The sequence below is a fragment of the Coenobita brevimanus genome, chromosome 92, assembly GCF_032717465.1.
Source record: "Coenobita brevimanus isolate Jiangsu-jjx chromosome 92, ASM3271746v2, whole genome shotgun sequence".
NCBI lineage: Eukaryota > Metazoa > Arthropoda > Malacostraca > Decapoda > Coenobitidae > Coenobita > Coenobita brevimanus.
This window is the reverse complement of record NC_137045.1, coordinates 10,365,410-10,389,520: the sequence shown is the minus strand read 5'-3', so window position 1 is coordinate 10,389,520 and position 24,111 is coordinate 10,365,410. Positions and strand designations below refer to the sequence as shown.

Below are 24,111 nucleotides of genomic sequence, written 5' to 3'. Positions count from 1 at the left end.
TTAGATTCCATTTCTTACACACACTCCCAAACTCATCCACCAAGCCTTGCAGCTCCCCTTCATCTTCACTTAACAACACAGTATCATTTGCAAACAACAGTACAGGGAGTTTCCAAACACTGCCCTCTCTCACTAGGGCCACTCCAACATCCACTCCCCTACCTTGTATCTCTTTTATTACCCCATCCATGTACAGATTGAACAGCCATGGAGACATGACACATCCTTGTTTCAATCTTACCTTCAAACAGAATAATTCGCTCAGTTCACTATCCACATACACTGCAGCCTTAGCACCGTCATACATACTGTTCATGGCCTTCAACAATTTCCCATCTACTCCATATATTCTTAATACTTTCCACAATTCTTGCCTATCCACCCTGTCATATGCTTTCTCCAAATCCCTTCTCTAGAAACTTTTCCACTAAAGATTTAAGAATAAATATCTGATCTACACAGCCTCTTCCCTTCCTAAAACTTCCCAGTTCTTCTCCAACTAATTCCTCTGTTATTTCCCCTAACTCTGTCAATAAGTATCCTACCATATACTTTTCCTGTTACACTAAGAAGACCAATGCCCCTATGATTAACACACACTTCTTTTTCCCTTTTTCCTTTGTACAAAGGAATAATTATACCTGACTTCCAATCCTTAGGGACTCTGCCTTCCTACCAGGCCAATCTGCACATCTTCCACATCCATTCTACTACTATTTCTCCCCCATGCTTCAGCATTTCACCACACATTCCATCAACTCCTGAGGCTTTTCCCATTTTAACTTTCTTCATTGCTTCCACAACTTCCCTCCTACTGATTTCTTCTTCTCATCACACATCCCTCCTTCTTCTATCCATTCCCCAGCCACTTATACTTGCATTACCTTCACTCACTATGTTCAACAATTCCTTAAAGTGTTCTCTGCATCTGATCACTTTTTCTCCTTTCTCCACTAGTAATCTACCATTTTTATCTTTCATTCTCCAGCTAACTTCTTTTGCATCCTGTCTAACCCTCCTTACCTCTTTCCAAAATATTTTTGTACATTCACCCCACATTACACTAAGTTCCTTCCAAATTCCTTATCCACTCTCTTCGTACTCTATCTTACTATTCTTTTCACTAAGTGGTGGTCAGAAAGTCCACTCCCCCAACTTCTATATACTCTTGGATCCATTACACACCTTCTCATCATTTCATCCACACGCACATAATCAATCATTGCCTTCCCTTTCATTCAGTTCACCAACTACCCGTCTCATCACTCGCCTCATATACCTATGGACAATATATCAAGGCTAATATTTGATATTTAATCCCATATGAGAAACCATCCACACGATGTAGTGCTGCTTTAGGTGTCTGTGCGAATGATGAGGTGAAAGAGAGAGAGATTGTCCAGGTGCTTGAGGATGCGAAAGTGGATGTATGTGGAATAACTGAAACAAAATGGAGAGGAGAAAGTGTGAGAGAATGGGAGTATGGATGGGGTATATGTGCAGGAGTAGATGAGAATGAGAGGGCAAAGGAAGGAGTGTGTATAGTTGTGAGTAAAAGATGGAAGAAGAGCATAAGACAGTATGGATCAGTTGGGTCAAGGATTGTGTGGGTAAAGTTGAAAGTTGGAATACAAATGTGGGCGATTGTGTGTGTGTATGCGCCAACGCAAGATCGTGCTAGAAGAGTGAGAGAAGAGTTCTGGACAAATGTGGAAGTGTGCATGGAAAAGTTTGGAAGGAATGAGAGAGTGTTTTTGATTGGTGATATGAATGGTAAAGTTGGTAATGTGAAGGTGGATGGAATAGTTGGTGAGTGGGGTGTGCCTGCTGAGATAGATGAGAATGGGAGTGCGTTAGTGGACATTTGTGCTGGGAGGGGGTTGGTGATAGCCAATACCCTCTTCAGGCATAAAATGATCCACAGGTATACATGGCGAGTGATGAGAAGGGTGGGTGGTGAACTGAATGAAAGGAAGGCAATGATTGATTATGTGTGTGTGGATGAAAGGATGCGAAGATGTGTAAAGGATGCAAGAGTGTATAGAGGTTGGGGGAGTGGACTTTCTGACCACTACTTGGTGGTGGCCAGAATTAGGATGCAAGTAAGATGGAGGAATAGAAGAAGGGAAAGACGAGAGGAAGGAGTAGTTGCAAGGAGAGTGGAAAGGTTACAAGAGGATGAGAAAAAGGCAGAGTATAAGAGAGAAGTGGAGGAACGATTGGGCAAATATGAATTGGAGCAGATGGGAGACGTGGAAGGTATGTGTAAGATATTTACAGAAGAAATATGTGCAGCATGTGATGTGGTGTGTGGAAGGAAGAGAAGACGGAGGGGGGTGCAAGGAACAGCGTGGTGGACTGAAGAGGTGAAACAGGCTGTGGCACAAAAGAAGAAAGCATACAATGAATGGATGAGAAATAGGGGCGTGGAAGAAGTTGAGAGGCGGAAGAGAGAGTTATATGTGGAAAGGAAGAGAGGTGAAAAGATTAGTAAGAGAGAGTAAGAAGAGAGTGGATGAGGAATTTGGAAGGAATTTGGGTGTAAAGTGGAGGGACTGTAAGAAAATGTTCTGGAGAGAAGTGAAAAGACTAAGACAGGGTGGAAGTGAAGTTAGCAGGGGAGTGAAAGATAAAAATGGTAGATTACTAGTGGAGAAGGGAGAAAAAGTGAGCAGATGGAGAGAACACTTTAAGGAATTGTTGAACGTAGAGGATGGAAGTAATGCGAGTATAAGTGGCTGGGGAATGGCTGGGAGAAGGAGGGAGGTGAGAAGACAGGAAGAAATCAGTAGGATAGAAGTTGTGGAAGCAATGAAGAAAGTTAAATCGGGGAAAGCCCCAGGAATTGATGGAGTGTGTGGTGAAATGCTGAAGCATGGGGGAGAGATAGTAGTAGAATGGATGTGGAAGATGTGCAAATTGGCCTGGGAGGAAGGTAGAGTCCCGGAGGATTGGAAGTCAGGTATAATTATTCCCTTGTACAAAGGAAAAGGGGAAAAAGAAGTGTGTGGTAATCACAGGGGCATTTGTCTTCTTAGTATAATAGGAAAAGTGTATGGTAGGATACTTATAGACAGAGTTAGAGAAAGAACAGAGGAATTAGTTGGAGAAGAACAGGGAGGCTTTAGGAAGGGAAGAGGTTGTGTAGATCAGATATTCATTCTTAGATCTTTAGTGGAAAAATTTCTAGAGAAGGGAAAGAAGTTGTATGGGGCTTTCATGGATTTGGAGAAAGCATATGACAGGGTGGATAGACATGGATTGTGGAAAGTGTTAAGAATATATGGAGTAGATGGGAAGTTGTTGAATGCTGTGAAGAGTATGTACGATGGTGCGAAGGCTGCAGTGCGTGTGGATGGTGAACTAAGTGAATTTTTCTCTTTGAAAGTTGGTTTGAAACAGGGATGTGTCATGTCTCCATGGTTGTTCAATCTGTACATGGATGGGGTAATAAAAGAGGTACAAGGTAGGGTAGTGGATGTTGGAGTGGCCCTGGTGAGAGAGGATAGTGTTTGGAAACTCCCTGTACTGCTGTTTGCAGATGATACTGTGTTGTTGAGTGAAGACGAAGGGGAGCTGCAAGGCTTGGTGGATGAGTTTGAGAGAGTGTGTAAGAAACGGAACCTAAAGGTGAATGTAGGGAAGAGTAAAGTGATGGTCTTTGAGAGAGGTGAAGTTAGTGAATGTACAGCGAGGTTGGATGGTGAGGAATTGGAAAATGTGAGTACGTTTAAGTATTTGGGTAGTGTGATGAGTAAGGATGGAGGTTTGGAGGGTGAAGTGCTTGAAAGGGTACAGCAGGGAAGAAAGGTTGCTGGTTCCTTGAAAGCAGTGATAAGAAACAGGGAAGTGAGCATGGAAGTGAAAAAGTTACTACATGACAGTATTGTGATACCAACTCTAACGTATGGAAGTGAAGCTTGGACATTGTTGGAAGGACACAAGTCAAGAGTGAGAGCAGTGGAAATGAGTTATTTAAGAGGAGCCTGTGGAGTCACGTGGAGAGAAGGGCTGACGAATGAGGATATAAAGGAGCGTTGTGGTGTGGATGTGGATGTGATAGGAAGCATTATGAGGAACACACTGAGGTGGTTTGGCCATGTGGAGAGGATGGAGGGTGAAAGACTGACGAAGAGAGTGTATGTGAGTGAGGTGGAGGGGGGAAGAGGGAGGGGGAGGCCGAGGATGAGATGAGGGATGGGGTGGAGAGGTATATGAGAGAGGGGAGTGTGAGTTGGGAGCAGGGCAGTGAAATGGCGGGGGACAGGGCGACTTGGAGGCGATTTGTTTGTGGCCATCCCAAACGGGATTGAGGCGTCTGGCAATAGATAGATAGATAGATAGCTTTCCTCTCTTCCCTCCTTCCTCTTTTGTCTTTCTTTCCTTCATTCTTTCCTCTTTCTTCTGCCTATGGATGACTTTACACTCCCTCTTCTGTCTTTCTTTCCTTCATTATTTCCTCTTCCTTCTGCGTGTGGGTGATTCTACACGGAGTGACAAACCAAATGGTTTCTTGTACAGCAGGAAACCATTTACTACGCTGGGTGGTAACCATATAACCAAATTATGGCACCTGGTGGTTTAGTGGGCAATTAAGGTGCTCCAGTCGGATTGAGCCGATGCAGGTTTATATCCAAGGGATGGTTGGGGTTTATTGCCCACGTAATGCCATTCAGGGATGAGTGAGGCTGGTCACTGCCATCTTAAGTGTCAGGACCAACTTGCCTAGCCCCGTGCTTCTATGCTCCTCATGGGGCAATGTAGGATTGGATGATGGATGGATGAGAAACCTGTACCAGTCAAAGCATTAAGTGGCAGAGGAGGCAGAGGAAGATGGAGAAGAGAGAGATACAGTGGTATAGGATAGTGGAGATACATATAAAGGGAGGGAGGAAAGACATGAGGTGTTGGAGGGAAAGTAAGCTGGTGGGGAAGAGATACAATAGTAAAGCTGTAGAGATACCAGTATCCTGTGTATAGGGAGGGAGGAAGGAAAGGCATAAGATGAAGGATGAATGTTGGAGGAAACGTGAGCTAGTGGAGGAGAGGTAAATAAAGTGACAGGGTTGTGGAGATATTTATAAAGGGTGGGAGAGAGAGGAATGGAATAAGACAAAGGGTAAATCTGGTACTTCATTCTCACTCGTCTCCTCATTGGTCATCATCACTCCCTTATTCTTCACATGCCTTCCCCCTCCTGTCTTCTAGGGGGTCAGGAGGGGAGAGTAGGAGAGAACAGGTGAAGGGAGTTTGTATGTGAGAGGAGGGAGAGGTTTAAAGGGAGGTTAGAAAGAGGAGAGGAAAGGCAAGGTTTAGTGGTGGAGATTAGAGAGAGAGATTGAAAGTTGTTAAAAGAAGTAGAGGGAGGATCAAAAATAAAGTCAGAAGAGAAGAGAGGAGAAGAATCAGAGAGAAAAAGAATGTAAACAAGAGAAGGTACAGAATAGAGAAGAAGCAAACACCTAGCTAATGAAGAAAGTAAATAGAACAGAATACAATACAGGTACTTCGGAGAGACAGAAGAAGTGGGTTTCTGAACAAGTGTAGGAATGATACAAGTTAAGGAAAACAATGCAGTTTTATACCAAGATTTAAGTGATATTGTTCATCACTTCATCAGTAATTACTCTACTTATATCAACCTTTCAATAATTTTGTCTCATGTTTTGCCTAAAAGGTGGTTTGCATAGTAAGTTGAAAACATTTATCTTATTCTCCTCCACCAGGCTGTGACATGCTACTATATTCTGTCAACAGGGGTGGTGCATGAAGTTCCACGAATCGGCAGTGATGGCGAAAGCGAGGAGGCGTCGGGAGCAAGTGATGAGGTGACGTCCCCTGTCAATGTCAAGCTGCGCCAGAACAAAAACAGACGGATCACCCAGGAGGCAAGTGCTTTGCAATTTGGTCTTGTGATATCATTCACGATATATTAGCTTTATTCATTGTGTTAGCCTTCTTAGTGTAATAGGCTCTAAGTATTAGTTTTTGTATTGTATGTTTTTAATTTTGTACTCAGTACTGTAGTTCCAGTACATTCTCTAGTATCCAAACACTGAGGTTTTGATGAAGTAGCCATGCAGATAAACAGTAGTCAAATGGGTTGCAATTTCTCCATTAATTTGGAACCCCTAAAATATAAGGGAATTATTGCCCAAGGTAGTACTTCATATGTTATTAAAGGTGTTTCAACTTGCAGGATATCAACAAGCGGTTATCATTACCTGCGGATCTGCGTGTTCCTGATGCATTCCTGCAAAAGCAGTCTATCAGCCCAGATGGACCCCTCAGCCGAGCATCGCGCCGGCAGTCCCTCTCAGAGATTGGCTTTGGACGCATGGAAACCTACACCAAGCTTGACAAACTGGGCGAGGTCAGTATACAAAGTTGATTGAGTTTTCTTTGAGCAACATCAGTGTGAAGTTGATTCTCCTTTAACTTTGTTAAGTCACAGTGATTGGTTCTGTATTTCTAACCCATCCAGTATTGCATTTGCATTTCACTTTTGCTGTGTTATCATTCCTTTACACCTTCTTGATATGGCATACAGCAAATCCTTGTTATATCCTCCTTTTTACCATTTGTTTTTGCAAGAAGGTCCACATAAACTTACAGAGAAGTTGTCTGTTAAAACTCTGCTGCCCTTCTAAGCCTAATATGCCGTTTCCTTTAGTTTACAGTACTAGGTACCGCATATGTTAAAGGTTATGGTACTTTGGAGCATACTCCCTGCTTAAAATGGAGACTGCCTATATATTTCACTGACATGCCAGTGCACTGTAATGTCGGTTAATGTCTATATCATATGTTGATTATTACAACTATATATTACAGTATATATACTGAGTTTAGTGGGTAATTACAGTGCTCCAATTGGATTGAGCCAGTGAAGGTTTATATCCAAGGGGTGGTTGGGGTTTATTGCTCACGTAATGCCACTCGGGGATGAGTGAGGCTGGTCACTGTCATCTTAAGTGCCAGGACCAATTTGCTTAGTCCCGGGCTCCTACGCTCCTCATGGGGCAACGTAGGAGTGGATGATGGATGATGAATAGCTACTTCGTATCTCTCCACATACATCAAAATTATATACAGTAAAAAAAAAAAAGAATACTGTAAATGAATAAATAGGGAGAAAACTAATCAGCAGAATGTCTGAATGTAATGGGCCACACACTCATTCATGGACAGTTTAAGGCCTGGGATCGTGACTCCACCATCCACAGATATGCTTTATGTTACTGATCAGATAGTCAATCTGATGACCATCAAGCAAAAAAATAAAGTGCCAAACCCTTGTCATGCATTCCCCCATACACAGGGCTTCCAGCCACTCGATCCCTTGTCAGTTTACTAGCCTCATCAGCCTCCAGCCCTCAGTTTCTCACTGTCATTAACCATTTATATCCACCTTCTTCTTGGCCTACAAGCTCTCTCACATACTGTATACCCTTTCAGCTACCTTAATTATACTCATCTCTCCATATGGTAGGTGGTGGCAACCATCACTGACTTACTTGATGTAGTGATGTCTACTTTTTCGTAAGGTGACTCTACTCTGAGTGACAGGTCTAATGGTTTCCTGTAACCCAGGAAACCATTTACAGCACTGGGTGGTAACTACATAAATAATGGGGTAGCCCTCTATGGTGTCCCTTTTAACTGAGTGGAGATCCAAGTATGGTATCCATTCAGTAACCAAACCTCCACACACACTTCCCCATGCCTGACTGTGGTGAGACATTATCCACTGCAAGGGAATATCAGTTAACCTCAAGGGATGGGCCAGCAGGGACGATTGTGTGCCTGCGGATGATGGGTTAAGACAGGCAGTGGTTTCTGTACTGTTGCTACCCTTCTCTTCATATGACTGTACCATCTAAGCTTTCTCTCATACTATTATCCAGATTTCCTTTCCACATTATTCATAAATCACATTATGTCTTACCGTATCCACTCTCTGCACTCCTCATACCCTTCTCAATTACCTTATCTCCACTGCTGTAACTCCTGACTTTTCATTTTAATGCCATACCAAAGCCATTCACCTGTATGTTAATATGGACACTAAAATTCCAAAATCTTATTGTAGATGCCAATAAGAATTATGTTTGTATAAGGGTCTCCTTTGATCCAGCCTCTTTCATTCCTTTTGCCACTATACTTTCTACTTCTTGTGCACAGCTACATCTTTTTGTTGTCGCACCCAGGTACTTAAACACACTCACCAGTTCGTCTCTCTCCATTCACCAGAACATCACACTGAGAATGACTCTTTCACTCAACACCCATAATTTTACACTTACCTGAATCTCCTTTCAAAGCATATTGCTTACATACATCAAACTGTGCAAGAGTCTGCAATGCTCAAATTTATTATTAGCAGTGAGCACAGCATCTTTTTACATCATGTTTGAGATACTCCTGCCTTTACCTTGCAGTACTCTCCCAATCCCCTTCTCCAGTACAGTACTTACACATACCAGAGAGAAAGAGAGAGAGAGAGAGAGAGAATTTGTGTGTGTGTGTGTGTGTGTGTGTGTGTATGTGTATGCACACATACGTGCGTGCATGCATGCATGCTTGTGTAAGCACAGTCATGTTGTACATCGGTTGCATCAGTGGAATGTACATGCTAATCAGCAGCATACTGCAGTATTTTTATAGCATTCCCATAAACTGGGCTTTCAGAAATAATCTTTAAGCTGTTTTAAGACTCTCAAGGTATTTGAAATATTCCATGTACTGTAGAGCAGAGGTGTTTCACATCCCAGGTGACCAGTTGCTTATTTATGTTTGGTAGATTATTGTATGGTGTACTGTTATGCGGATATCATTGTATTGGAGTTGTGATGATTTTTACTTTGTTCCTTATCCTAATAAACAAGTGAACTGTTCATGGACAGGGCACATATGCAACAGTGTACAAGGGCCGGTCTCGGCTGACAGACAATCTAGTAGCCCTGAAGGAGATCAGACTGGAGCATGAAGAGGGCGCACCATGCACTGCCATCAGAGAAGTGTCACTACTCAAGGAGCTCAAGCATGCCAATATTGGTGAGTCATCATTTAAGGTTAATCTCATATCACCGTTCTTTGTGTACTTATTCAGAACACACCACTTTACCATTAACACCACACCCATGCCACCACTCTTAGTCATCCACAACACCACTCACACCACATTAGCAACTTATTAACAGCATCATTCACAACATATTACCATTAGCTTATGGAAAGCTTACTTATTAAATACCATCATTTACTACATCACCATCAACAAGGCTTCCATACCATGGCTTTAACCATCACCATGGATCTCATCACATCTTCTAGACCATCATCACTCTCACCTTTGCAAGCACACTCCATCACTCATCACCTCAACTTCAGACAACACTACTATCTTACACTGCCACACATCACATTACCTTCACCACAGTTCTCGTGATCTCATCCAGATCACCATTCTCACCATCTCAGACATCTCATCACCCACCACCTCATATTCATACTGATACCACAAGTACCTACAACCACCACTACCAAATAGTCACCTTCATCCACCCTTAGCCAGTAGTAATTTTCATACTATTGAAGTTGCACATCATTGTTGCTGCATAGTCAGGATCAGAATTTACTCACTGGGGAGAAATTTGGTGTGTGTGTGTGTGTAAGAGTTTGGTATTACTACCTTTAGGTATTCATTGCTCTTGTAACTCTGTGTAATGTCAGTGGAGTTATCTACTACGGAAATTACTGTGTGGCCAAGTTGACAGACTGACTCTGGGCACCATTATACCAGTACAGTATTGTATCTTTGGATTTCTCTCTCTTTCTCTCTTTTTTTTTTTTTTTTTTTTTTTTTTAAATTGAAGATACAGTAATTAATGGCATATGAAAGTGACCACATGGTTAATCAGTTTCATTACAGTAAGTTATTGCCTTACATGTGTTACTTAGTTTCCTTTTGTACATGATTAATTCTGCTGTAATTATGTAATGTATGTAGTGAACAGTACAATCCTTTCAGCTGCTGAATAAATTTTCCATATTTTTAAGTAAAGGCTGTTTATTACAGTGAAATAAGTTTAGAAAACAAATAAGTGCATTAAAACACATTTTACATGAAAATTATAAAAAAATTTTGTGTTCCAGTTACCTTACACGACATCGTTCATACAGACAAGAGTTTAACACTTGTCTTCGAGTACCTAGATCGTGACCTCAAACAATATATGGATGAATGTGGAGCACAACTATCTATGAATAATGTTAAGGTGAGTGCTTGACTAGCCAGCTTTTTTTTCACAGTGCATGTAGTCAGAATTTCTCTGCATTTTGCTGTTGTTGCTCAACCAGGACGTGAATATGAGGTCTGTTCTGAAAGTATCTGACCGTAGGCTCTAAAAAGCTAAATAGCTAAACTGTTGAGCTACGATGCTAATCCCCCTTAAAGTAGGCCCCCCTCTGACTTGACACATGTACCCCAGCTTTCTTTCCACTGCCTGAAACATTTTTCGAAGTTGGTTTTTGGTATTGCAAGCAGCTGCTTCATCGCCTTCGTCATGATTTCTTCTCGTCTCAAATCAGGAACCCTTCAGCGGAAGTATGAGCTTGGGGAATAACCAAAAGCCGCATGGAGCCATGTCTGGTGAGTAGGGAGCCTGCTGGACCTGCGAGACGTTGTGCATGTCCAAAAATTCTTGAATCAGTTGAGAAGAATGGGCAGGGGCATTGTCATGATACAGCTTCCAACTTGCCGCGTTCCAAAGGTCTGGTCTCTTCCACCGAACTGCATCACGAAGACGACGGATAACATTGAGATAGTAATGTTTGTTGACAGTCTGACCCTCTGATGCGTATTCATGATGCACAGCACCACTGTAGTTGAAAAAAACTGTCAACTTGCAAGTGCATTTCACCTTGCTGTGGACCTATCATGTTTGGCCGAGGCAGCCCTGCATGCTTACACTGAGACAATTGTGTTTTGCTTTCTGGGTCATACCCATACACCCAAGTCTTATCTCCTGCGATAACAGTCCATAGAAAGTCTGGATCATGATTTGCACATTTCAGCATGTCTTGAGCAACGTTCATCCGAGAAAAATCATGACAAATGGGACAAAGCACCTGCAGGAAATACCGAAAAGTGTGTCGGGCAGTGAAAAGAATGCTGGTTTCCGTGTGTCAAGTCAGAAGAGGCCTACTCTGAGGGGGATCAGTGTCCTAGCTCAACGGGTTTGTTATTTATTTTAAAGCCTAATGTTGGATACTTTCTGAACAGACCTTGTATACAGTACTGTATTCTGATGCTCCCTTTATATCATGCAGATTATTAACCTGTAAACTGCAGCTTGAGGAAACTCTTCCATGCTCCTACTCTTGGAAGGGGGGGAGGGAGTTTTTGAAAGTTTCTTCGGTTGAATCTTTGGCTATGCTAGCTCATTTAGAGTAGAGTGTGATAAAATATATGTTTACCACTTTTAATGCAGATTTGTGCCATAGTTTAGCCACTGCTATGCATTGCCCTGATGCTTAGTATAAGATTTTGAAATGGAAGTGAGCATGCCGAAATATGGGTACTGTATGTAGTTTGGCAAGTCCTTAACTACTGTAGCTAGCTGTAATGAGCAGAAATAGGGAAATTCATTTTTTGCCTTGCATATGATTTATGTCACAGTCCTTTTTGGAACATCACATGATGTGAAGTATGTCACAGTTCTCAGGTTAATATCTGACTGAGTCATTAATTTAACATATGTGATTCTCAGTGATGCTGATCCCTTTCTGTTGATAATGCACATCCCTTTGTTTATGGTAGAGAAATTTTATTGCTGTTCTGACAGTTCCCTATCTTACAGATCTTCCTGTTCCAATTGCTGCGAGGCTTGGCATACTGTCATCAGCGTCGGGTACTGCACCGTGACCTAAAGCCTCAGAACCTCCTCATCAATGATTTAGGGGAGCTAAAGGTAATAATGCACAGTCTTATCATCATCATCATCATAACCACTGTAGTTTATCTTCATTATACAGTAGTTATTATTGTAAGGTACAGGAAGGTACTGTAGAGTACATTGTTGTTTGCATAGGTTATTCCCAGTTTGTCATAAAAGGTAACTAAAAGGTTAAAGAACAGAGGGCTGAAAGCTTCCACTCATTTTCTGTATTCACTCTGGGATGTGACCCTCACAACTACCAGTTGTGTTGCAGGTAACCTGATCTTCTACATCACACATTGGAAGAAGAGTGGAAATGGGATGGCCTCCTCAAGTTGATGGTTGACACAAATGAGAGCTGTGTTGTAAATTTGGCATGAATGGGAAGGATGATGAGGATTAGGAGAAGGATGATGGTGGTGATGGAACCAGATTTTTGAAGCAGTGTGCCTTGTCAGAGCTAATAAAACACTGTTATTTTGTTGAAAATGTAGATATAGAAAAAGTAATGTATATATAATTAACTGAAAAAAAAAAATTCTTCCCCAGCTTGCGGATTTTGGTCTTGCCCGAGCTAAATCTGTTCCAACTAAGACGTACAGTAATGAGGTTGTAACTTTATGGTACAGACCTCCAGATGTCCTCTTGGGCTCAACAGAATATTCTACACAAATAGATATGTGGTAAGTTGTTTTGCATTTCTCCTGTTTCCTACTCAGAAAATACTCTTCATAATCTATCACTCACTACCATTTCATAACCACCTGAGTGTATCTACTCATTGACTGCTCTTTGAGTAAGAAAAACTTAGTAAGTATATTTGTAGTCACAGTCAGTAATTCCTGTTCACTTATGTGGTTCTAATTTAGTGAAGCAAAATTCTAGCCCATTTGAATATTGCTGATTAATTTTGCAAGGCTTTATTATCATTGATAGAGATTGCAGGTGGCATGAGCAGCTTACAGCATATATGCTGCAGTGTTTTCTTGAAGCATGTGGTGAACCATATTGACCTCTCAGTAATTTTCATATAATCTATAATATCTTTAGCATTTCTATAATTCTTCTCAACCTCTGTCTTAGATATATTCCATACATATACAAACTGTATAGTAATACTGGAAATCTCATATTGAAACCACATACTGTTACTGTAGTAGTAGTACCGTATTATTTAAAATTTCAAGTATTGCATTATAAAATTTGCACCAGAAAATAATGCATGGTATGTTCTAATCACAGGGGTGTTGGTTGCATCATGTATGAGATGATTAGCGGACGACCCCTGTTTCCTGGAGCCACTGTGGAGGATGAGTTGCACCTAATATTCCGCACTCTGGGCACCCCTACTGAGTCCACATGGCCTGGGATTGCCACTAATGAGGAGTTTGGACAGTATACTTTTGGTTCATATCCTGGAGAGCCCCTCCTAGCCCGTGCACCCAGACTTGCACATGACTCTGCGCTTGGACTACTTACCAAGTTCCTTCTGGTTAGTCATATTCAGTCTGAAACATTTTTGGTATATATACAGTAAAACCTTGCTAAATCAGAATTTGCTTAGTTGGAATTGCCATTACAGGTAAATTGGACTCTGGTGGTGGCTCAAATCTGTTGCCAGTAAGTCTGAATCATTCCAGGATAGGGTGGGAAACAGATGGATCTTAGATGTTCTCACTGAATCAGGAGACAGAATGACTGAATTATTTTAATTTTCTTCAGTTTTTCTAAGTCAGTATAACTGAATTTATCTCATTAACTGAGAGATGTGTACCCTGAAAGTTTAAAAAAAAAATGTTTGTAACTAAAATGAAACATAATAGAGGATAATATAGTGAAAGGGTTTAAGGATATCATTTCTATCCAGTCTTTACAAGGAGTATACTCCATGCTGAATAACATAATCTGACAGTAACCATCATTGTTATCATCCTGTGTCTTTTTCCTACCTTCAGGTGGGGTGAGGTAGGGTCCAGAAAGCAAGGAAAAAGAGAATCATGATAATGGGAGAACTGATCATCATCATGCCCAGTGAAATGAGCCACAAACTATTGAATCCCCAGAATTCTTACTCCACTTCACAGGCACATCTTCCACATGTTTGTGCTCCATAATTACCACTCAGACAGAGTCAGTCTACCACTTGTCATCACCAGCCACATTCATATCTAAATCCCAGCACTTGCCACCCTTTAATTTGTTTGTGTACTATATGTCATTGAGTGGCAAGGAAGGAAAGCACTTGGAATAAAAGTATAGTATTTAAATTGATGTGGGATATACATAGAGATATGTATGTAGTTTGGAGACAGGGAATGGCAGAGAGGAGAGCGTTGGGCAGGATGGTGGGAGGGAGGGAAGAGAAAGGGGACAGGGGAGGAAGATGAGAAGGATGTTGCAAGGGTCTCATTATGTTAAGGTATGAAAGTGGTGAGGGTGTTCGTTGTATCTTAAAGGCTCCAACACATTAGCATGCATTGGCCTTCGTTGCTTAATGGCATCCCTCCATTCTGCTGAGAGTCTGGCAGTCTCCCTATTCTGTCCCTTATCCTTGAGGTAATACTCTATGACCTTGTCCCAGGTATTTTTTGGTATGCCTCTTGCAACCCTACCCCCAGTGTTCACACTTCTCACCCTTCGCACCCAATTGTCATCCTCCATCCTCGTAACATCGCCCAAACCACGTCAAGTCTACTCCTTTTCATCACAATAGCAATACTATACATTCATCAGGTTGAGAGGAGAAAAAAAATAGCAGTGGTATACACTCCCTAGAGGCTAAACCCCATTAACAGGGTTGGCTGATGAGATGAAGATGAGAAGAGTTAAAATGAGCTTCAGGCAACATCCAGCCTTTGTTTGATGTTCTGGTAACAAATCCGGCACTGTAGAGTAGTCCTCAGATATGACACAGAATTACGACATTGTTGTTACTCAACCACAGTCTGTCTGATCGAGTAGACCATTAGTAGAGCAACATTCACGACTATAGGCATCATTAGATATGTCATAGACCATGTCATGATGACGAATAGGGATCATTGTACCAAAGGAGTAAAAAAAAGGGAGGTGAGGGATGCCAGACGAACGTCTTGCTTTCTTCTGTATAAAATTCATGCAGCTAGTTAGATCATGTATTAGCTACCTAGCCTTATCACCCTCCATATCTCTCTTTCTCACACGCTTATTTACCATATCTTTTCACCTTGGCTGACAGTTCCTCCTCATACCTTCAAACTCACCCACATATGCCTTTCTCACCACCCCATTTATACCCATTCTCTCTAACTGACCACACCATCTGAGGAAGGTCTTGTCAGTTCTGTTGTTCATGGACTTCCATACTCCACAATAACTATAGTTAATGAGGAAGAAGAAAAATCATATTTAAGTGGCGTATTATTACTCTGTTTGCATTGTCTTACCTTATTATCTTTTTTCATCTCCAGTATTCACATGTCCTGAATGTATTGAATAAGATGTACTATATTGGACTTGTTTCTACATCATAGAACTGGGCAGTTTTGAATATTAAGTTGGGTATTTACATAAAATTCGATGAGCTGTAGCAGTGAGGTAGGACTGAGCCTCCTTGGTTACAGGTCAAGTTGACCTCCATTCTGACTACATTTGGCCATCACCAAAGCATAAAGGGCATTGGGATTTGTGTTAGTTTAGAACAGATATGGTATAGTTTAGAGCCTGTAGGAGTATTTCATTAATAAGGATATGTTCATCAACAGTATGAGGCAAAGAAGAGGATCTCTGCATCAGCAGCCATGAAGCATCCATTCTTCGAGTCTCTAGGACACACAATTCACACCCTGAAGGACCGTAAGTATTATTGTGTGTCAGGCATTCATTTTATTCCTTTGCTGTAAGTTCCCAATGTAATGTACTCTGATTTAGTGCACAAAATCTTGTCCATTATCTGTGCTTGATACACCAACCAAAATATTGGTATATTCCATTAAATCACAGTACTTGTGCATTAATCTCTTTTCTTTAACTTTGTTACATTACCCCTTTGCAGATACTGTATACCTGCTGTAATGAGATTGTGGGTATGTTACTTAACCCTAGATTAGCAAGGTCAGGATTTGTACATGAGTGGCAAGGTGGTACCTGATTCAGTACCAACTTTGGAAAATGAAAATAAATATGAAAATGATATAGATTTTAATTACAAAATTTTTTCAGGGTAATGCCATGTATTTGCAAGAGTTCTAACCTAAAACTACTGAAAAACAAAGGAAAATATAATTTTTATGAACTAAACAATGGGCAACTATGTAGCTGCAGTGGGAGCGTCGTACTTATCCCAGGGGACCGTTACACGGCCACCTCCACCTCCTCCACTCCCCCCCCCCCATATTGACTGTTTCTGTTGTTTACCTTGTTTTGTATAACACTCTTTTAGCTGCAAAATAACACACATAAAAACATAATTACAGTCAATCCTCGTAAATCGCGGCAATTTGGGTCTGGACCACTGCTGTGATTTATGAATTCCGTGATTTATGACTAATAACTCTTGTGAAAAATTAATTTGAGTCTGGACTTTGGCCAACTCACCCCCTATCTAGGCACCAGCAAACACAATCATACAAATTTAGGAATATTCAGTGCATGTATTATGGGATCTCACCTTAATCCTATGAAAAAATTGCGTAAGTGAATGGAGTGGGGTGGTGTTGGGAAGAACTTAGAACCTCTCAGCACTTGTTCCTCCCAAACTGTTTCACCAGCTTTGAAAACTTCTCTCCCCTCTCAACACGACAAATGAGCTCCAAATGTTGACTGTACGACAACTGAGGCAGCTTCTTGACATCATACTGGTTAGAGCACTTCATTGGGGGGGTCGGGAGGGGCCATGGCAGGTAGGAGGCGGGGGGAAGTTGCACAAAAAAGGCAGGTAACTCTCGTACTCCACGGCGACAGTCTGTAGTGTACAGACTGGCAGGACAAGAACAGCAACAACATGGCGGCATTAGTATGCACATATACCACCAGGGACGCGCGGTGATTGATTGTTGGGTTGCAATTTTCAGTTTGAATGCCGTGGTTTACGGTTCTCCTCGGAAAAGGCCCACTTGGGTGCCTAGATCCGCGATTTTTGTGACTTAACAGTGATTTAAGGTTGCCGGCAGTCTGACGGCCACCTAGCCGTGATTTACGAATCCGTGATTTATGAACACACGATTTACGAGGATTGACTGTATATTAACTAGTAAGCGTATGCAGCCTCGACCTCACGTTAGTGGCAAGGTGGTACTGAAAAATGGACCAAGAAGCATAAAACCGAAATTTTACAAGGGAGTAAAACCTACCCACCATGCATGACCACAGCAAGCCTTGAACTGAGAATACTGGGGAGGTCGGCCACAGACGCCCATAGGTGGCGGCGTGGTAAAGTTGAATAGGCCTATGGTACTGACTTTGGTGCCACCTTGCTAATCTAGGGTTAAGTTGTGGTCACATGGAACATTTTCCAGCAATTAATGTTTCCATAATTGCTGTTTTCTTTGATCTACAAGCATTCAAAAGTTGTGGGGGCATTTATTTAGGAAAGATTATCAAATGGTCATGTCACACTAAACAAGAAAGGCCTCCAGCAATAATTGGGGTCAGGTGCATGCTAATATTACCTGCATATTCAGTTACACACATTGTATAGTGATCCCTTGGTTACCACATGTAACTGATACTGAACATGGCATGTGATAACAGAAATGCACGATAATGAAAGCACAGAACTTATGGGATTCATCCCAGTTGGTACCAGGCATTGGTGGTTTAGTGGGTAATTAAGGCACTCCAGTCGGATTGAGCCTGTGCTGGTTTTATATCCGAAGGGTAGTTGGAGTTTATTGCTCAGTACCACTCACGGATGAGTGAGGATGGTCACTTTCATCTTAAATGTCAGGACCAGCTTGCCTAGCCTCGGACTCCTGTGCTTCTCATGGGGCAACACTGTATTAGATGATGAATGAATGAATGAATGGTATCAGGGATCCCATGCACAAGCCCAAATTTTCCCTTTTATGACAGTATAGACCCACTAAATACATACATACTGTTATGGTATCAGAAACACACATTGGCGTGGTTTGATTAATAGAAAGTGATGAAAAGGCACAATAAGGAAGAAACACATACCACAGACTGACCTGAGATAGGCTTGTGGTAATAGATTCTGAGAGTAGGGGGTGGAGAGTTAGTGGCCTCCTCCACCTGTGATTAACTCCTCGAGTAGGACCCACATCTTTGAATCCCTCAGTGCCTCAGAAACCACAGACACTGCACCAACATTCTTGGCAGAAACCAGCAGTTTTTTTTTAAGTAAAAAAGTGCACTATAATGGCTAAAGTGCGTTTTTTCATCTTGCAGTGATAATGAAAACTGCTTTAATTAAGGGATCACTGTAATATTAATTTTTGTGCTTAATGTAAGTAGTGCATTAATATTATCACAGATAAAATACTCAGATAATTTTAAAATTGTAGTGGTACTGTATGTTGATTTAATTAGCTTTTGTTTTACATCTAAGCCTGTCGCTCACTCAAGATCAAAGACTTCATGCTGGTATCCAGCTTGTCAGTAATATTTAAAACAAGACCTAACAGATGAATATATTGAAGTTTGCTCTGTCACATCCACTACCTCATGGTTTCTGGAGACTTCACGTGAAAACTCTCTTATATTCCCTTACATAGGGATCCCCTTGATTTAGCAGAATATTCAGTTTAACAAACAGGGTAGTGGCTGAATTAGTGCATTAAATCATGAATTAATATACTGTACTTTTTTTTTTTTTTTTTACACTGTCATCTTTGCCAGTAGAAATAATATTTGTAAGAGGTTTGGTGTAGAACCATGGCAAGAGCAGAAATTGGCTTTTTTTAATTTTTTTTTTTTTTTTTTTTTTAAGTCTTGAAATCCACTGACATTTAATGGACTTTGAGGCATCATTTCCTAGCATGACTGTACATTCATTACCCTACTGCTAACTTACTACAGGTATATTTTCCAAGCATCATATATCATCACACGTATTTTGGTTATACATTTTAATTGCCTTAACTTCCCATAATTCATAATTCATTGAAGTTTTATGACACTTACAGAAGACTCCATCTTCTCATGCCCGGGCCTGATGTTAACACGGGACCATAACTACAAGGTCACAAATGGGAGCCAGGCCAGAACACGCCGTCAGAGTATGCACTTCTGAGCTCATCCTGCCACTAACAAGGGGATGATGTGCTTAGGAGGGTGGCTGGAGCAAGATTTGGAGCTGGGTAGAGGAAGAGATGGAAGGCTGGAAGACATGTTAGAAAAAAAAAAATCCAGTTAGAGGAAGAAAACATCACTAGTATTGTATGGAAGAACATAATATCAGAGTGAAACAAAAAATTAATAGAAGTAAAGAACTGGGACATTATCAAAGAAACTGGTAAGCTAATAGTGGAGAGAAAGGTTTGTTAGTGAATTGAAAAAGTAAACTTACTGAATCATATTGACAGACAACAGAAATGGGAAGAAAAAATTGTGTGTATTGGGAAAGATGTGAGTATTGTATTGTGGGACTGAGTTACATTATTGATCCTGGAGAAACACTCAAGACAATAACATTCATTCCTTATCATTAGAAAAGACCAGACAACAAAAATTGTATGATATATCCTGCTGTTTACTGTGACTAATGATCATGAACTCTTGTTTCTTACTAGAGGTGTGTGGTGTCAGCATAAGAGATTATTTATCCTGTGTGATAAAATTGGTTCATAGGAACCATTCTTGGTGTTCACTACTGAATCAGTAGAATGTATCTATTGCCAGTTTAGCAGGGTTTCTAGAACCTTTAGTTTCAACATTGTAGTCTTTCAAATATATTTAGAAATATAACCTCTAAAAATCATATGATATACAGTACAGTGCAGTGCAGTATCTGGATATACAAGACTCATCAGACAATGCAAAATTCAGGATAGACTTAGTGGCATAAGAGGAAGCTTTGTGTATATCCTGAACTTGAGGTAGTTATCTGCTGGCCAGATTATGTGACTACCCACCTCCAGGTCACCAAGTGCTGATGCCTCCCCACTCCTGTCATGTCCTGGCTGGGTGGTGGGTGGCTCTCTCTGCAGCAACAGGAAATTATTGCGCTGTGTAGATATTGCATGTTGGTGACAGCAGGATGCTCAACTATCATGTGGAAAAATGCATTAACATAATCCAGTATTAAAAGAAGAAATAAATTGATATGATACTACAATTGACAATAACATATCACTATAGTACATTGGTTAACATTATGGGAAAATGTAATGACATCATCCACTTGATATTCAGAAGACAAAAATATCTTCGTAATCTGCCACAAAGTGTAATCAGGAATGTCTGTGATTGGGTAGTAACTATCAGCTTGTGCCCTGGTCCCCTCCAAGCTTCCCCAGACTTCACCTTAACCACGTGCAATGTGTAGTACTTCATTTTGAGCTTGGGGTTCTATCTGCAACCCCACACATACCTCTCAAGTCTTTGATTTATATCGTTGCCATATAGGCTTTCTCCTAATTAGATAAATATAACTCTGTTGAAGATTATGTGATATAAAACTTAAATAGAACAGTTTTCTGTTATAGGGCACCTTTGACATGTGTTTTTGTAGATGAATTCTATTTCCATGCCTTTGTTTACTCGTATCTTCTTGAAGTTACATTCTGTAGATAATCTGGTACCTGAAAAATCTCAACATACCTGTGAGGAGGCAACATAAGCCATCTCTTTCTCTATTGCAATAAACATGTGTTGTTACCCAACCTTAAAGAAATATTACCAAGTAAGAAGAGTCATATAACTTCTGTGCTCAATATTAGGTCTATATTATCTTCCTAGTCCCAGTTTGAGCATAGAGAAATTAGCGGGCTTAGATTACCATTGCGTCCCTATCATGCCTGAGTGTATCCTGTAAAGCTAGGCTTTTTAAAAGCCCAGTTATGGATCAATGACATTACTATAAATGACGATAAGCATTCCAAACATTACAAGAATTTCCACATTACTAAGTGTAAGCATTTACTTTCCCTTTTTACTCACTCTGTAGGGAGGATTGTGACTTGGGTTGCATTGTTTAGGAAGTTGCCTTCATTTCCCTTTTGAAAATAAATTCCAAACATTTGGGCCAAATATATGTGATTCAGAAATGGTAGAGGACTAGCAGGTTCAAGAGTGCTAAGTTGTAAATGTGTCAGGTTAGTTGCAATATGAAACTGAATTTGCAGGTTTCGTTTATGGGAACATCATTTTGATCAGACATTGTTTTATAAGCCATCTTTGTATAGTCAGTTTTGTATTTTCTAAATATGTGATACCTGTTGTGACCAGAAAAATACTCTTATTTAGAAGCTTTTGGTATAGTTAACATTAACTATGATGCCAAACATGTCCAAATCTCAATTTTTTTTTTTTTTTTTTTTTTTTTTTTTAATGATACCAAACAATGAATTTAGTCCTATATATGGGATTTTGCATTATGTATACACCAGAGCAGATACTTACAGGAGCTACAGATGTCATCATCTGTAATGAAAATGAGTTCTGAGAAAAAGTGTATAATAATAATATAATAATAATAATACAGTAATACTGTAGTAATAATAATACTGTAATATTAATGACATGTCACTAAGTACAGAATGTTACAGATGAAATATTGACCAAGTGTATATCAAGAGTATACACTAAATTACAGTATATACTGAAAACACAACCTCATTAATTTGCCATGTATGTTTAGAAAGGAGCCGATTCTATTTTTGAACAGGTGTCGACTATAACTATAATGTATATTTTCAACTATTTCTATCATAGGTTGATGAACAGCATGACATTGTGTCAATGATGTGTCCAAAGTGAATAAAGAAAACCAAGATGTCTGTGTACCCATGATATTAACCTTGCCGTATTTCCTCCCAAATTGTCATTGATAGCATTTCTGCAGTTGTTACACTTGGGTAATTTAGTTATGTATGACTCTGTTCTGCCAAGAGAATTTCTAACAGCTGCAGGTTTCATTTTAGGGTACTCTTAATCTGCAACTTGTGAACATAAGAATGTTATGTAGGTGAACATATGATTTTTGTTAAACAGAAATCTTACAATTCAGAGGGATAGAGTGTTTTAACGCCTTCACTCTGATGAGATTTTTATTTTAATACTGCCAAATTAAGAAGGACTTTTCTTAGTGAAGGGGTCAGAAACAATCTCCATTAACCCCTCCACTTCAGTGATGATGTTTCTACTTTATTCTTACCACTGTGAGACAATTTGTCTATAAGACCTCACAGTGAAATGGTTAACTCAGAACTATAATACATTAAGCAAATTGTACTTAATGTCAGTGTTTATCATGTCTATTGTACACTATCTACATAGTTATTGCAGTACGGTAATACAGTATTCACTTACCAATGCACCAACCAAAGTGATGCCTTTACCTTACACAGATGGGTCTGAAGCAATGTTCCTGTAACCACAGTACTGAAAGTAATCTGTAGTCCTTCCACTTCATGGATCTAATATGGGATTGGCTGTTAACTATTTTCCACAATCTATTACTACAACTCCTAAATGGAAGACAGTTCCTTCAGCTGAATTATAACTAACCAGAATATAAAACCAAAATGATATAGTGCATTGAAAGTGATAATAATAATTAAAAAGAGGTTAATGATGAAATTCATAGACTGCAGTATTGTAATAAAAGAAGTGAACTGAGGAGCTAAAATAAATTACCGTGACTCCCTGATTTTCCGACTTAATAGAGCCATTGGTATGTTTGGATATGGATGATGTCTGGATACAAAACAATACCCATACCATTCAGACCCTACCTTTATGTATGGTATCCCTCCTAATTTTGGCAGTGTTCTTCAGTCTTTCAGTTATATAGACATCAAAACAGACATGGGAATATCTGACATAATGCTGGACATTAAGAAAACAATGCATAAACAACAAAAATCCACAAAAAAATCAATGAAGATGAAAGTTACAAAAAGGATTTTAACATACAATACTGTACAATGTTTTTGTTGATTTGGAGAAGGCTTTTGAGTCCCTAGAGAGGTGATGAAGTGGGCAATGGGAAAGCTTGGGATCGAGGAGTGGCTGGTTAGGGTGGTTATGGCCATGTATGTGGGTGTTCGCACCGTGGAGATTTGAGTGATGAGTTCTCTGTGAATGTTGGTGTGCACCAGGGGACAGTTTTAACCCCCTTGTCGTTTACCATGGTACTTAGGCCCTCTCACGTTACTTCAGAAATGGACTCCTGTGGGAGATAGCATGTGCTAATGATCTGGTGTTGATTGCAGAGAATGAAAGGGAGGTGGAGGAAAGATTTAGGAAGTGGAGAGATGGTGTGGGGCACAAGGGCTTAAGAGTAAATGCAGATAAAACACAAGTGATGGTGTCTAGGGCTGGTGGCAGTACTGTCAAAGAACAGAGAGAGTGGCCAGGTGCGATTTCCCACAAGGGTGTGGGAAGTAATTCCATCTTGTGCAGTGTTAGTGATAAGTAGGTGCATAAGCGATGTACTGGTATTAGACAGAGACTGAGAGATAATGCTGATTTCATGTGTGTGGTGTGTTGGGGAGAGCAGGTGGAGATTGTCAGACGTGAAAAGATTGAACTTGCTGGTGAGTCTCTTGAGTGTGTGGAAGAGTTCTGTTATTTGGGAGACATATTTTGTGCTGGAGGTGGGGCTGGAGCTAGCTCTGTGTCTAGAATGAGGAGTGGTTCGAAGAAGTTCAGGGAGATGTTGCCTCTCCTGACACTGAGAGGGCTCTCCCTCCATGCTAAGGGATCTTTGTTATGCAGCATGTGTTAGGAGTGTAATGCTGTTTGATAGTGAGACTTGGGCAGAAAAGGAATGGGATATTCGCAGGCTCAAACATACAGAAATGACAATGATTAGGTGGATGTGCAGTGTGTCCCTGAGTGTGAGGCCTGAGGGGGCTAGGTTTATGATGATAAAGAGTCAAGGGGTAGGATGGGGCTGGAGTGTATTGGTGTTGTGATGAAGAGAGGTAGATTGAGATGGTTTGGGCATGTGGAGAGGATGGGGGGATGATAATTGCGTACAAAATGTGAGAAGTGTTAATGT

General features: G+C 40.5%; 1 protein-coding gene across 4 annotated transcripts in view; it reads left to right on the top strand.

The window, feature by feature from the left end:
- LOC145412133 (cyclin-dependent kinase 17-like) overlaps window positions 1–21,881 on the top strand; it is a 312,580-nt gene extending 290,699 nt beyond the window's left edge. For 3 of the 4 annotated variants that reach the window (XM_080282066.1, XM_080282065.1, XM_080282067.1), the window contains 9 exons: window positions 5,758–5,888; window positions 6,200–6,373; window positions 8,907–9,057; window positions 10,159–10,280; window positions 11,865–11,975; window positions 12,492–12,625; window positions 13,185–13,434; window positions 15,686–15,776; window positions 19,070–21,881. In XM_080282066.1, coding sequence (XP_080138192.1) covers window positions 5,758–5,888; window positions 6,200–6,373; window positions 8,907–9,057; window positions 10,159–10,280; window positions 11,865–11,975; window positions 12,492–12,625; window positions 13,185–13,434; window positions 15,686–15,776; window positions 19,070–19,176 — 1,271 coding nt within the window. In that variant the 3' untranslated portion in view covers window positions 19,177–21,881. The remainder of the gene's footprint in view (window positions 1–5,757; window positions 5,889–6,199; window positions 6,374–8,906; window positions 9,058–10,158; window positions 10,281–11,864; window positions 11,976–12,491; window positions 12,626–13,184; window positions 13,435–15,685; window positions 15,777–19,069) is intronic. The other variant, XR_013899535.1, reaches the window with a different exon arrangement.
- The last annotated feature ends 2,230 nt before the right edge of the window (window positions 21,882–24,111 follow it).